This window comes from Pelophylax lessonae (genome assembly GCF_965119305.1).
Source record: "Pelophylax lessonae genome assembly, chromosome: 13".
Taxonomy (NCBI): domain Eukaryota; kingdom Metazoa; phylum Chordata; class Amphibia; order Anura; family Ranidae; genus Pelophylax; species Pelophylax lessonae.
The window spans coordinates 43420036-43436272 of NC_138780.1; the positions used below are offsets into that span (position 1 = coordinate 43420036).

Consider the following 16237-nt stretch of genomic DNA (forward strand, 5'->3'; position numbering starts at 1 on the left):
CCCAATGAATCACACCCTGAGCAGACCTCACTAACAGATCCTGCTCCTCGGTAGGCAGAAAGCAATATAGATTTGCCAGCTGCTCCTCTGATAGGCAGACAGAGCCAAAAACTATACTCTCTCACTAGCACCTACTTAGGAGGGTGCTACAGAGATTTTGCTCCATAGTGACAAGAGAATATCACGCAGTTGCTGCAGATTTGTTGGCTGCACATCCATGATACCAATCTCCCATTCCACCACATCCTAAAGGTGCTCTATTGGATGAGATATGGTGAGTGTGGAGACAAAAATTGCGTGACTTTGAGGTCGCAAAAGTGTGAAATGGGCCTTCAGTAAATAAGGGATAGTGTGCCCCCTTTCAATGCAGAGAGACCAGCGTGCCCCCTTTCAATGCAGAGAGACCAGCGTGCCCCCTTTCAATGCAGAGAGACCAGCGTGCCCCCTTTCAATGCACAGTGACCAGTGTGCCCCCTTTCAATGCGCAGTGACCAGCGTGCCCCCTTTCAATGCACAGTGACCAGCGTGCCCCCTTTCAACGCACAGTGACCAGCATACCCCCTTTCAATGCAGTGACCAGCATACATGCCCCCTTTCAATGCAGTGACTAGCTGTTGGGATTCAAACCCGTGACCAGCCACATCCCAGGCGGTAGCCCTGCTTCGTAGGCTACCGTCCTCTCTGGCCATTCCTCTCTGGACATTTCTCCCTGAAGCCTATTATTTCAACCTTAGTCTTGCCAAGCCTTGTTCATAACCCTTGATTCCCCACACCTGGTACTTCCCTATACAAGTCCAGCCCCTTGCACTCAAGCTTGCTGATTATTGAGCTCCTGAGCCTTGATCAAGCTTCTCCTCACCTGCTGCTTTTGTCTACTAAAACAAATCCACTGCTGACCAGGAATTGACTACCGACTACTCTTCTGCTTTGTCCCTACCTACTGAACTGCTACCTCTGTTGCTGATCCGGATTGTCTGACCACGCTTACTGCTGCCTGCCCTGACCTTTGGCTCTTCTGACTTCTCTCTGGTTATCCCTTGTATGCTCCTCCACCTCCGGACCGAACCTGCACTCTGCCTGACTGATTGATCCTGGGGACCGCGACCTGGTGTTAGCTTGCAGCGCAGTCAATCCCCACCTTCAGAGGCTCTAGTGAAAACCAGCTAGCACTTAGTTTCCACACCTCAGGTGAACCCGTGTCCTCATCAGAGTATTACCTGGTGTCCATCCGGTATCCAGCACTGCTACCACAGTAGCCGATCCGGATTGTCTGACCACGCCACTGCCAGACTTCCTGCACCTACTACCTGCCTGTGGTCCTTGCCACTGGGCTCCACTCCTACCTCCGGCCAGCAGTCCTCTGACTCACGTGAGCCTGTAGGATTGTTACACCAGCGTATATGCCCCCTTCAATGCAGTGACCAGCATACATGCCCACATTCAATGCAGTGACCAGCGTACATGCCCCCATTCAATGCAGTGACCAGCGTACATGCCCCCTTTCAATGCAGTGACCAGCGTACATGCCCCCTTTCAATGCAGTGACCAGCGTACATGCCCCTTTCAATGCAGTGACCAGCGTACATGTCCCTTTCAATGCAGTGACCAGCGTACATGCCCCCTTTCAATGCAGTGACCAGCGTACATGCCCCCTTCAATGCAGTGACCAGCATACATGCCCCCTTTCAATGCAGTGACCAGCGTACATGCCCCCTTTCAATGCAGTGACCAGCATACATGCCTCCTTTCAATGCAGTGACCAGCATACATGCCTCCTTTCAATGCAGTGACCAGCGTACATGCCTCCTTCAATGCAGTGACCAGCGTACATGCCCCCTTTCAATGTAGAGACCAGCGTACATGCCCCCTTCAATGCAGTGACCAGCGTACATCGCCCCTTCAGTGCAGTGACCAGCGTACATATCCCCTTCAATGCAGTGACCAGCATACATTCCCCCAATGCAGAGATCAGCGTGCGTGCCCCCTTCAATGCAGAAACCAGCATACATGCCTCCAATGCAGAGATCAGCGTGCGTGCCCCCTTCAATGCAGTGACCAGCATACATTCCCCCAATGCAGAGATCAGCGTGCGTGCCCCCTTCAATGCAGTGACCAGCATACATTTCCCCAATGCAGAGATCAGCGTGCGTGCCCCCTTCAATGCAGTGACCAGCATACATTCCCCCAATGCAGAGATCAGCGTGCATGCCCCCTTACTTACCTGGAGCAGCAGCGGCGGCGGGTGGCTTCTCATCAGTGTCCCGGCGTTGGCTTCTCCTCAGTCCCGGCGGCACGTCATTGAGTCCTCCCGCTCCCGCCTCCTCCTCGGCCAATGGCATGGGGTTTGCCTTGCGGCCAATCAGGAAGCGAGTATCGGACGCACTTCCTGATTGGCCAGGAGGAGGATCGGTGTGACAATAGCAAATTTTCATTCGCTATTGTCACACAATGGGTGGGCTCGGGGCACACTACTCTGCCCCCCGGCTCCACCCTTTGCATCACCCTATTAGAGCCTCTGGCTCTAATCAGGTGATTAAAAAAAAAAAAAACATTAAGCTCCATGCGTCCGCCCCTGCATGCAGATTAGGGGGCCGGACGCATGGATGGGGGAGCGGCATTACACCGGCCACCACTGTGTCATGGTGAAGAAACCAGTGGTGAGAGGATTGGAGCTTTGTGACATGGTGCATTATCCTGCTGGAAGGAGCCATCAGAAGATGGGGACACTGTAGTCATAAAGGGATGGACATGGTCAAATACTCAGGTAGGCTGTGGTGTGTAACCCATGATCAATTGGTACTAAGGGGCCCAAAGTGTGCCAAGAAAATATCCCTCACACTATTACACCACCACCACCAACCTGAACTGTTGATATAAGACAGGATGGATCCATGCTTTTATGTTGTTTAGACCAAATTCTGACCCTACCATCTGAATGACGCAGCTGAAATCGAGACTCATCAGACCAGGCAATGTTTTTCCAATCTTCTATTGTCCAATTTTGGTGAGCCTGTGCGATTTCTAGCCTTAGTTTCCTGTTCTTATCTGACAGGAGTGGCACCCAGTGTGGTCTTCTGCTGTAGCCCATCTGCTTCAAGGTTCTATGCGTTTTGCATTTAGATATAGTATTCTGCATACCTTGGTTATAACGAGTCCTTATTTGAGTTACTGTTGCCTTTTTATCATCTGGAACCAGTCTGCCCATTCTCCTCTGACCTTAACAAGGCATTTTCCTCCACACATCTGCCGCTCACTGGATATTTTCACTTTTTACCACCCTTCTCTGTAAACCCAATAGATGGTTGTGTGCGAAAATCCCAGAAATACTCAGACCAGCCCGCCTGGCACCAACAACCATGCCACGTTCAAAGTCACTTCAATCCCCATTCTTCCCCATTCTGATGCTCGGTTTGAACTTCAGTAATTCATCTTCACCATGTCTAGATGCCTAAATGCATTGAGTTGCTGCCATGTGATTGGCTGATCAGCAATTTGTATTACCAAGTAATTAAACAAGTGTACATAATAAAGTTGCTGGTGAATGTAGATTAAAGTAGCTGTGAATAGGTTGGAGGAGATCTGTCTTTGCTCGCATGTATGAAAGTACATTATTGTAGTGATTTCCATTGTTAGATTTGATCCCTATTGGTGGAGTTATCACATCTACATTAAATGTTTTACATTTTCAGCAAGTGTTGGTATTCGGACCAATTGTAGGGTGTGGATTTCTCATTTGTTTCATCACACATTTTGTCACTAAGTGTAGGGCTCTATGCATAGAATTATATTATACTATTTGTACATCTATATCAGACTTCCTGCTGGCGGATAATTTTCATTCATTAGATTTTCCACAAATTTTTTCACGTTTTTTAGTGCAGATATTTCATTTTTATTGTGGTTTAATATCCTGCTTTAGAAAACTGTCTGATCTTGGCAATATATATAGAGACAAACAGGAGATGAAATATATCTCCATAATTATTATTTTTTTTTATCTCCATAATTATTATTTGATTTATGGAGTTTGGACAGAACAGTCCAGAAATGGATATTTATGGAGCCTAAAGATGGATTTCGATGACATTCTCATATTTCTATATTATTTATGTGGTTTAGATATGAAACTGTCCCAGAATATTGTTGTCTCAGTCAGTCCTGTTATACTCACAGTAATTCCTCTATCCGGCTTGTTGTCAGAGCTTCCATCACATCCCTGAAATGAGGACCCTCCAGATAGTTATCAGACAGGTTCAGTGTCCTCAGTGTCTGGTTATTTCTTATTCCAGATGCCAGGTGGGGGCAGGAACTGTCTGTCAGGTCATTCTTGGACAATCTGTAGAAGAGAAGAATTTTACCAGAAGAAAATGATTTTCTCCCCCAGGAATGAATGTAACTATTCTCTACATACATGAAACTCATTTCTCTTTATTTGAATAATTTATATTAGATCACTTTATAAAACACGATCTATCATCTACATTATTGGAGATTTCTCTTTTTGTGGATCCCAATTACTAAATGTGACATGAGAAGTGGAGGAGGTGGTATGATCAATTCATTATTCCTGTATGGGGATTGTACCATACACACTCACATTGACCTCCAAGCTTTCACCTCCAACCTTCTGCTAAGTCTTCCATTCAGTTGTAGTGATTCAGCTTGATGGTCACAGAAGTCTCACTCATGTTGTGGAAATTTCATCAACTAAAAGTGTCACCATTGTAGTTTGGGATTTCCTTTGAACATCATGGTGGAGGATTTGATCTTATGGTGTGGAGAAGATTTATTACCCTTCTTCTGCACTTATTTTATATATGCAGATTATAAATTCTCTTCATTAGTTATCAGTGAAATAGTCTCCATACCATTGTTATATATACACTTATAGGGAGTTTTGTGTTGAGGAGTCTCACTTTTATTGGTATATGACATTTATATTGTTTGAATGTTATATAATACTAGTGCTGCAGTCTTCCATATTATACTAGATGTGCTAACTCCACCAATAGGGATCAAGTATAACGATTACATTCAGGGCTGGTGGAAGGGTTGTCGCCATCGTCCCCTCTTTCCCCTCCACAATACAACCCCCACCCACCCCTATATGGCAACCCATCTATTCAGTGGCGTACCTAGAGCATTTGGCACCCGGGGCAGATCCCTTTATCTGGCACCCCCCCACTTTAAAATGTAAAAACACCCGCAAAAATGTGTAATGTCTCCAAGAATATTTATTGCACAATTTTCACAGCGCCCCTATCACAGTGCCCTTTGCAATCTGACCCCCCCCCCCCCCACCCCTGTCTCTCTAATCACAGTTCCCCCTTTTGCACTCTCTGCCTCCCCTGCACAGTCCTACCTTTGGCATAAACAGATGGTCAGAGACTGCAGACAACATACAGGACATGGTCAGAGACTGCAGATGTGATCCAAGAGATGGTCAGAGACTGAGGACATGATCCAAGAGATGGCCAGAGACTGAGGACATGATCCAAGAGATGGTCAGAGACTGAGGACATGATCCAAGAGATGGTCAGAGACTGAGGACATGATCCAAGAGATGGTCAGAGACTGAGGACATGATCCAAGAGATGGTCAGAGACTGAGGACATGATCCAAGAGATGGTCAGAGACTAAGGACATGATATAAGAGATGGTCAGAGACTGCAGACATGATACAAGAGATGGTCAGAGACTGCAGACATGATACAAGAGATGGTCAGAGACTGCAGACATGATACAAGAGATGGTCAGGGACTGCAGACATGATACAAGAGATGGTCAGGGACTGCAGACATGATACAAAAGAAGGTCAGAGACTGCAGACATGATAGAAGATAGAAGAGCACTAGGGGGGTTGGAGAGCACAGGGCAAGCAGAGAGCACTGGAGGAGCTGAAGGGCGCGGGGGGGGGGGGGACTGGAGAGAATTAAGAGGGGTTTGAAAAGCATTGTAGGGTGATTGGAAGGCGCAGGGTGTGGAGAGCACTGGGGGTGGGGACAGGGAAAACCAGGGGGATGGAGAGCATGGGGGGAACTGGAACTCACTGAGGGGGGAACCAGGGAGCACAGGGGGAATTTTCATTCGCTATTGTCACACAATGGGTGGGCTCGGCACGCACTGCTCTGCGCCCTGGGTACACCCTTTGCATCACCCTATTAGAGCCTCTGGCTCTAATCCGGTGATGTAAAAAAAAAAAAAAATCCCCATTAAGCTCCACGCGTCCGGCGCCCTGCATGCAGATTAGGGGCCAGACGCATTGATGGGGGGGCGGCGCCGCTGCGCCCCCAACACACTGGTCGCCACTGGGTGTGGGCAGGGCAGGCACAGAGGTGTGTGGGCGGGACAGACACAGAGGTGTGTGGGCAGGACAGACACAGAGGTGTGTGGGCGGGACAGACACAGAGGTGTGTGGTCGGGACAGACACAGAGGCATGTGGGTAAAGCAGAAACAGAGGCGTGTGTGGGCTGTGCAGATGCAGGTGTGTGTGTGGGCGGGGCAGACAAAGGTATGTGTGTGGGCGGGGCAGACACAGAGGTGTGTGGGCGGGACAGAGACCGAGGCATGTGGGTGAAGCAGAAACAGAGGCGTGTGTGGGCGAGCAGACAAAGGTGTGTGTGTGTGTGTGGGCGGGCAGACAAAGGTGTGTGTGTGTGGGCGGGACAGACACAGAGGTGTGTGGGCGGGACAGAGACAGAGGCATGTGGGTAAAGCAGAAACAGAGGCGTGTGTGGGCGAGCAGACAAAGGTGTGTGTGTGTGTGTGGACGGGGCAGACAAAGGTGTGTGTGTGTGTGGGCGGGGCAGACACAGAGGTGTCGGGTCGGGACAGAGACAGAGGCATGTGGGTAAAGCAGACACAGAGGCATGTGGGCCATGCAAACACAGGTGTGTGTGTGGACAGAGCAGACACAAGTGTGTATGTGTGGGCGAGCAGACAAGATGTGTGTGTGTGGACGGGGCAGACAAAGGTGTTTGTGTGTGTGTGTGTGGGCGGGGCAGACACAGAGGTGTGTGGGCGGGACAGAGACAGAGGCATGTGGGTAAAGCAGAAACAGAGGCGTGTGTGGGCGAGCAGACAAAGGTGTGTGTGTGTGTGGACAGGGCAGACAAAGGTGTGTGTGTGTGTGGGGTGGGCGGGGCAGACACAGAGGTGTGTGGTCGGGACAGAGACAGAGGCATGTGGGTAAAGCAGAAACAGAGGCGTGTGTGGGCTGTGCAGACAAAGGTGTGTGTGTGTGTGGACAGGGCAGACAAAGGTGTGTGTGTGGGCGGGGCAGACACAGAGGTGTGTGGTCGGGACAGAGACAGAGGCATGTGGGTAAAGCAGAAACAGAGGCGTGTGTGGGCTGTGCAGACAAAGGTGTGTGTGTGTGTGTGTGGGCGGGGCAGACACAGAGGTGTGTGGTCGGGACAGAGACAGAGGCATGTGGGTAAAGCAGAAACAGAGGCGTGTGTGGGCGAGCAGACAAAGGTGTGTGTGTGTGGGCGGGGCAGACAAAGGTGTGTGTGTGGGCGAAGCAGACACAGAGGCATGTGGGCCGTGCAGACACAGGTGTGTGTGTGGGCGGGGCAGACACAGAGGTGTGTGGGCAGAGCAGACACAGGTGTTTGGGCGGGGCAGACACAGGTGTGTGGGTGGGGCAGACACAGAGGTGTGAGCTGGGAGAGGCGGAACAGACAGATCCCTCTTTCTTTTTTTCCATCCTATCAGGGAAGAGGAGTGGAGGCTGGCTGGGCTAAGTGAGACTGTCACAGACACTCAGCCTTCACATCCAGCATCTCCTAAGTCTATGGGCAGCTTCTTCCTGCCCAGGCACAATGTCCATGGAGGGGATTTAAAGAATTTTTTTGACAAACGTCCTCCCTGCGCTGCATTTCGCCCAGTGGCAGCCTGTCTATAGGGGGTGCAGGGGCGCCCCCCCAAAAAAAAAAGATTAAAAAAAGAGAAAAAAAGATTTAAAAAAAATTCAATTTTAGCTCACTAGGGGCGCCGGAGTTAGTGGTGGCTATGGGGGTGGGGTTTTCCACCCCACGTGCGTCAGGCAGAGGCGCCGATTGGCGCCTACTGGGGGGTCACCGGGGCGCAGAGCAATGCGCCCCAACACTCCCCACTTTTGTGATGTCCTGGCTGTGATTGGTCCAGACTCCAGCTTGGACCAATCATCATTCAGGACATCCTGACCCTGCTGACGTCCCTGCTGACGTCGTTGGGGGCGGTGCCGATGCGTGCGTCAGTCACTCACCGTCACCGCCCGATCTCCGTCATCTCCACAACCCCCCCCTTTGTCGCATTTTATCTTCCCCCATCTCCTGGAAGCGACCGCTGTTGTAATGTGCGCTACGTCCCTGTGAGGCTGCCTTCACCCTCTGAATTGCAGCCAGAAACGGACTCTCGGAAGCCAATCATCATCCGCCAATGACGTCATCCACCGGGGCCGCTCAGGACAGCTGAAGCGAGGAGACGCTGGCTTGCTGCGGACCTGCGGCCGGTTCGGTCTACAGGGGGTTGTGCCTTTCCCCCACCACCTTCAGGCGGCGGATCCCCCTCTCCGCTACTCCTCTTGTGCGGCTGCCCCTCAGGCACCTTCACCATCTGAGAGGCTGGAGAGACGTTTCCATCCACCCCCCTGACTCCTACAACAGGTACTGCCTCACTGTTTGGATGTATCCTGCTCAACAGCATTTCCACCAGTTTTCAATAAATGTGCCATACATTATTTGCGACTTATCTTTGTGACTTATTATTATGAGTTTTTACTTGTGACCCCAGTGCCCACCTGTTATTGTATAGGCTGTGACATGCCTATACCATCACCTGTGACATGCCTGTGCCATGACCTGTGACATGCCCTTACCATGACCTGTGCCATGCCTGTACCATGACCTGTGCCATGCCCTTATCATGACCTGTGCCATGCCTATACCATGACCTGTGCCATGCCTATACCATGACCTGTGCCATGCCTATACCATGACCTGTGACATGCCTATACCAAGACCTGTGCCATGCCTATACCATGACCTGTGCCATGCCTATACCATCACCTGTGACATGCCTGTGCCATGACCTGTGCCATGCCCTTACCATGACCTGTGACATGACTGTGCCATGACCTGTGTCATGACTGTGCCATGACCTGTGCCATGACCTGTGTCATGACCTGTGACATGCCTGTACCATGACCTGTGCCATGACCTGTGACACGCCCTTACCATGACCTGTGACATGCCTATACCATCACCTGTGACATGCCTGTGCCATGGCCTGTGCCATGACCTGTGCCATGCCCTTACCATGACCTGTGACATGCCTATACCATCACCTGTGACATGCCTGTACCATCACCTGTGCCATGCCTGTGTCATGACCTGTGTCATGACCTGTGCCATGCCTGTGCCATGCCTGTGCCATGACCTGTGCCATGACCTGTGACATGCCCTTACCATGACCTGTAACATGCCCTTACCATGACCTGTGACATGCCTGTACCATGACCTGTGCCATGCCCTTACCATGACCTGTGACATGCCTGTACCATGACCTGTGCCATGCCTGTACCATGACCTGTGCCATGCCTATACCATCATCTGTGCTATGCCTGTGCCATGACCTGTGCCATGCCCTTACCATGACCTGTGCCATGCCTATACCATCTCCTGTACCATGACCTGTGACATGCCTGTACCATCACCTGTGCCATGCCTATACCATCACCTGTGCCATGAGCATACCATGTGCACTCAATTTAAACAAAACTTGTGTAGATGTCTCTGATAAACTAACAGAGTAAAGTCCGTATTCACATAAGTCTATAAAAAAAAAATGAAAAAAATCCAACAAGCATGTATCCAGTGAAAGTCAGTGAAATGTGCTTCTAAATCAGGAAATCCGTGCCAATCTGTGACTCTCATGCAGTAAACTGTGTTCCACACCCCAATGTGAATCCACTACTAGATGGTGTGGACCCCTTAGCAGTATTGCATGCAGGTCTATCAGGCTTTACCTGGTAAGTATAGGGATGGTGCTTCCTGGAATATCCTAATGACCATCACTCATAGTATGGAGGACAGATCACCTGTGCCATGCCTATACCATTACCTGTGCCATGCCTATACCATCACCTGTGCCATGCCTGTACCATCACCTGTGCCATGCCTGTACCATCACCTGTGCCATTGCCATGCCTGTACCATGACCTCAAAGTCACGCAATTTTTTACCGCATTTTTTGCCGTGAAGCAATACCTATTACATTTTTCTTTTTGCGCCCCCCCCAAAAAAAAATTTTGAGCACCAGCCGCCACTGGTTTTTGCCCCTCCCAGTGGGCTTTATCAAAGGTTATCAAGGTCTTTGATAACGCCCACTGAGAGGGGGGAAACGCATCGACACAGATTCTGGCCTTTCAGCAACGTCACTTCCAGGTTGATTGGAACGCATGCTGCTGTACTATACACTGACACGGAACTAAATGCCTTCAGTGTGCCTCCATTCTCAGCATCTAATATGAAATGGGAACATATATCTGTCATATTGGAAGTGCAATTTTTTGTATGCTTTTAAATAAATGAAGAACGTATTACACTATTTGGATCCCTTTCTGTTCTCCATACTATGAGTGATGGTCATTAGGATATTCCAGGAAGCACCATCCCTATACTTACCAGATAAAGCCTGATAGACCCGCATGCAATACTGCTAAAGGTCCACACACAGATTGGCACGGATTTCCTGATTTAGAAGCACATTTCACAGACTTTCACTGGATACATGCTTGTTGGATTTTTTTCAATTTTTTTTTTATTTTTTTTATAGACTTATGTGAATACGGACTATACTCCGTTAGTTTATCAGAGACATCTACACAATTTTTGTTTAAATTGAGTGCACATGGTATGCTCACATATTGAATATATTTTCAAGTTCACTATTTGTACACTTTTCACTCACCATCGGTATGTTTAAAGAGAGATTATATATATATATATATATATATATATATATATATACACACATATACATACACACACACACACATTATGTACATGGAGGGGATTTGCTGGGGTGGGGCACAGCACCATGCCTTCCTCACCATCCACTAAGCCTGCACAAAGTTTTCCATCTCTTGCAGGCTGTCTTATACAGAAATAAAGCATCCATACCCGAGACTTCCCATGCCATTCCTGCTGACCCCTCCTCCTGCTCTCACTCGGCTCCTCCTCTCACAATTTTGGCTGCTCCGTACTGCAGCCGTGTGCGAGGACATAACTTCCTTCACTCCATCATGAACGGCTGCAGTCCGGAGCGGTGTGTGCTCTGAGTTCTGTGTATACTCGTGTATATGATGGAAGTGTACAATCTGTCATTCAATATATATTTAAGGATTATGCACTATGGAGGCTTTTTATTTTCTATGTGATGTGATTGCGGCCATTGTCTGGATACCTCGGGTGATATTGGAGATACTACCTGGAGGGGTGACATTCCATGGCACAGTCTGTTCTCATCGGAAGCCGGCTTGAGCTGAGTGGCGCTGCTGGAAGGATATGAACATGCATGTCTGGGCTTTGCCTGTGGGGACAAACCTTTTGGCATACCTGCCAACTGTCCCGTTTTTCCCGGGACAATCCCGGCAAATAGGAGCCTGTCCCAGGTAATTTACATTGTCCCTGTTAATCAGGGACAATGTAAATCATTTAAAAAAAAAGAAATTTTTTTTTTTTTGTGCCACACAGTGTCGCTCTCACCCCAGCTAGGTGTTGTAGTTCTGGCAGCAGGTTGTCTCTCTCTCTGTGCCCGCTCACTCTTCCCGTCTGTCGCAAATTTAACGTGTCACCGGAGGCAGGGTGTCAGCATGGTGCACTTTCCAAAATCAGCCAGCAGGGGGAGGCAGAGCACCTTCCGACAAGCTGGAGGCATCACACTCCATTAGTTACTACTATTAATAATGTTTTTTTATAGATATAAATTTTACACCTGTTAATTGATACATATATATAGTTTTCTAGCTCTAGATAAATGTGTGTACATATCCGTGTATGTGTATGTGTGTGCATATATATATATATATAGCTCAAAAAAATTAAAACAGACCTCAATCCTCAATGGGAAAAATTGCATGCTGGATATCTATACTGGTATGGACTTGGTATGTGTTAGGATAATATGGACTGGGTAATGTGTTAGGATCTATACTGGTATGGACTATACTGGTATGGACTCTGTAATGTGTTAGGATGGTATGGACTGGGTAATGTGTTAGGATCTATACTGGTGTGAACTGGGTAATGTGTTAGGATCTATACTGGTATGGACTGGGTAATGTGTTAGGATGTATACTGGTATGGACTGGGGAATGTGTTAGGATCTATACTGGTATGGACTGGGTAATGTGTTAGGATCTATACTGGTATGGACAGGGTAATGTGTAGGATGGTATGGACTGGGTAATGTGTTAGGATCTATACTGGTATGGACTGGGTAATGTGTTAGGATCTATACTGGTATGGACTGGGTAATGTGTAGGATGGTATGGACTGGGTAATGTGTTAGGATCTATACTGGTATGGACTAGGTAATGTGTGAGGATGGTATGGACTGGGTAATGTGTTAGGATCTATACTGGTATGGACTGGGTAATGTGTGAGGATGGTATGGACTGGGTAATGTGTTAGGATCTATACTGGTATGGACTGGGTAATGTGTTAGGATCTATACTGGTATGGACTGGGTAATGTGTTAGGATCTATACTGGTATGGACTGGGTAATGTGTTAGGAAGGAAAGGATGCCACATTGTTTTATGTAAATGAAAATTATCACCCTACAGAGGGCTGAATTCAAAGACAGGTGAATAAAGTGTGAAATGTGCTCAGGTGTGACCACACAAAAAATGGAATATGTAAATATAAATAAAGTGCAAGGTGTAAATAAGTACAAAAAAACCTAATTATACCAGATAGTATAATCATACTTATTTACACCTTGGACTTTATTTATATTTCCATATTACATTTTTTGTATGGTCACACCTGAGCACATTTCACACTTTAGAATTGCAGGGAATTGTGATGAGAATTTTAAACTTTAGGCAGAAGTGCAGCTGAATGGGAGAATTATTCCAACTCTCCTACTTTGGCTGAAGTTTTTTCAATTCCCTTTTCAATTTCCTGTAATTCTCTCTTTATGAAGTAGACCCTATAATCTGATAAGTAGGCGTAGATTAATTATGTGGAGTGGGCGGAGCTTCAGGGAAGTGGGTGTGGTAAGTAATTGATAGCTGTGCTGCAAAGTGTCCCTGGAATTTTTTTTCAAATGTTGGCAACTATGCTTTTGGTAAGTGACCCGTTTGCTCACTGGTATGGTGGAGGTTGATTGAAGTTGCTGCAAAGAGGTGGCAGCTGATCAGCATTTATTTACACCATCTGGATGAATCTTTGGGAATTATTATTTCTGTTACTGCACAAGTCACTATATGGTGATTGGAGATGGAAGTAATGGTGTATGGGTTGTAGGAAATACACTTTTTCACATTTATAAACTTTCTCTGGATGTTTGCAATATTATAAGATAACTTTGTTGCTCTTCATGTTTATGTATTTTGCACATTATATGTTATATACACTCACCGGACACTTTATTATTAAGTACACCTTGCTTGTAGCAGTGGGTTGAACCCCTTTTGCCTTCATTCTTCGTGGCATAGATACAACAAGGTGTTGGAAACATTCCTCAGAGATTTTGCTCCATAGTGACATGATAACATCACGCAGTTGCTGCAGATTTGTGGGCTGCACATCCATGATGCCAATCTCCCGTTCCACCACATCCCAAAGGTGCTCTATTGGATGAGATGTGGTGAGTGTGGAGGCCATTGGAGGACAGTGACCTCATTGTCAAGGTAAAGAAACCAGTGGTGAGATGATTGGAGCTTTGTGACATGGTGCATTATCCTGCTGGAAGGAGCCATCAGAAGATGGGGACACTGTAGTCATAAAGGGATGGACATGGTCAGCAACAATACTCAGGTAGGCCGTGGTGTGTAAACCATGATCAATTGGTACTAAGGGGCCCAAAGTGTGCCAAGAAAATAACCCCCACACCATTACACCACCAGCCTGAACCGGTGATAAAAGGCAGGATGGATCCATGCTTTCACGTTGTTTACACCAAATTCTGACCCTACCATCTGAATGTCGCAGTTGAAATCGAGACTCATCAGACCAGGGAAAGTTTTTCCAATCTTCTATTGTCCAATTTTGGTGATCCTGTGTGAATTGTAGCCTCAGTTTCCTGTTCTTAGCTGACAGGAGTGGCACCCGGTGTGGTCTTCTGCTGTAGCCCATCTGCTTCAAGGTTCCATGTTTTTTCCACTTCGATATAGTATTCTACATACCTTGGATAGAACAAGTGGTTATTTGAGGTACTGTTGCCTTTCTATCAGTTTGAACCAGTCTGCCCATTCTCCTCTGACTTCAACAAGGCATTTTCCTCCATACAACTGCAATTCACTGGATATTTTCTCTTTTCCCACCATTCTCTGTAAACCCGAGAGATGATTGTGTGTGAAAATCCCAGAAATACTCAGACCAACCCATCTGGCACCAACAACCATGTTCACAGTCACTTAAATCTTCTTTCTTCCCCGTACTGATTCTCGGTTTGAACTTCAGTAAGTCGTCTCCTCCACGTCTTGATGCCTAAATGCATTGAGTTGCTGCCATGTGATTTGCTGATCAGCAATTTGTATTACCAAGCAACTGAAAAGGTGTACCTAAAAATGTGGCTGGTGAGTGTAGATTAAAGTAGCTGTGAATAGGTTGGAGGAGATCTGTCTTTGCTCACATGTATGAAAGTGGATTTTTGTAGTGAATTTCATTGTTAGATTTGATCCCTATTGGTGGAGTTATCACATCTACATTAAATGTTTTACATTTTCAACAAGTGTTGGTATTCGGACACATTGTAGGGTGCAGATTTCTCATTTGTTTCATCACACATTTTGTGTAGGGCTCTATACATAGAATTATATTATACTATTTGTACTTCTATATCAGACTTCCTGCTGGCGGATGCTTTTCATTCATTAGATTCGTTTTTCACATTTTTTAGTGCAGTGTCGGGACTATTGGGGTTGATTAAAATAATAATAGGTAAAAAAAAAAAATGATTTTAAAAGCCATGTATATTTCATATTATGCATATAAGAGATTCTGAACAGGATGGCTTCCATGTTGTTTCTAAGGTCAAAGAAGGTTCATTTTCAAAATGTCTCTTACAAGCTTACAAGAGAGCATAGAATTTCAACAATAGGGTCTTATAGTTTCAACAGAGATCTTTGTATCTATGTAATCGTAAATAAGGCAATACATACATTTCATCAGATAAGAATCAATTGGCGAGACATCGTACTAGTCACTCATGGCTAGTCTGGCCTGTAATCTTATCTGTATATATAACAATGAACAATATAGTCAGTATATTTCTTTTAAAGGATTATTTAAAAATAAGTTTTAGAAAACATCATATGTAAGATGTATATTAACGATAATACATTGTATTCTTATTAATATAGAAGTGTGAACTTGATACTTATATAATATTAGATATATATATAATATATATAAATACATAAGTATACTTTTCTATGATGTGTAAGGACTTGTGCATCTTAAACTCGAATTACTTCATGTTAAGGCATGTGGTAGGAGTGTTTATATAAGAATTGCTTTAGACTAGTTTAAGTGCTCAAAGGTGTCGTAAATATTACCAACCTAGTCTAGATGTCTGACAGTTGTGTCACAATCCAAATAAGTAATGGCTTTTCACTAGCCGACAGGTCAGAGGTCATTAGATAAGAAGGATGGGTAATTGTTTCAAATTATGTTAAATACAAAATCTAATGAATGGTACGATACTGCCCTCTGGAGACAAAATACCAGGTGCAGTCTTGAGATCATTTTATATATTCCCATATAAAAATATTATATTGTGTTAAATAAAATAATTATTGAAATGGCATTACTTGCCAAGGTGAATGATGGAGATACAGGTGGACATTTATGTATGTACTGGGAGTCTGGACAAAGTTTTATGTTGTGTTTTATGATTACTCTTACATATAGAGAAATCATCATTTAATTTTATTATACCAAGTATTGGGTTAATTATCAAAAGAGGTGTGTCTCTGACCTCACCAGTTTAGGTATAGAATATCCTGACCAATTGGGATAAT

The 16237-nt window shown here is 46.1% G+C and overlaps 1 protein-coding gene across 2 annotated transcripts in view; it reads right to left on the reverse strand.

Moving 5' to 3' along the window:
• Positions 1 to 16237, reverse strand: part of LOC309569625 (NACHT, LRR and PYD domains-containing protein 3-like) — a 540899-nt gene that overhangs the window by 154267 nt on the left and 370395 nt on the right. For both annotated transcript variants that reach the window (XM_082275519.1, XM_082275518.1), the window contains one exon: positions 4172 to 4336. In XM_082275519.1, the coding sequence (XP_082131645.1) occupies positions 4172 to 4336 (165 nt within the window). The remainder of the gene's footprint in view (positions 1 to 4171; positions 4337 to 16237) is intronic.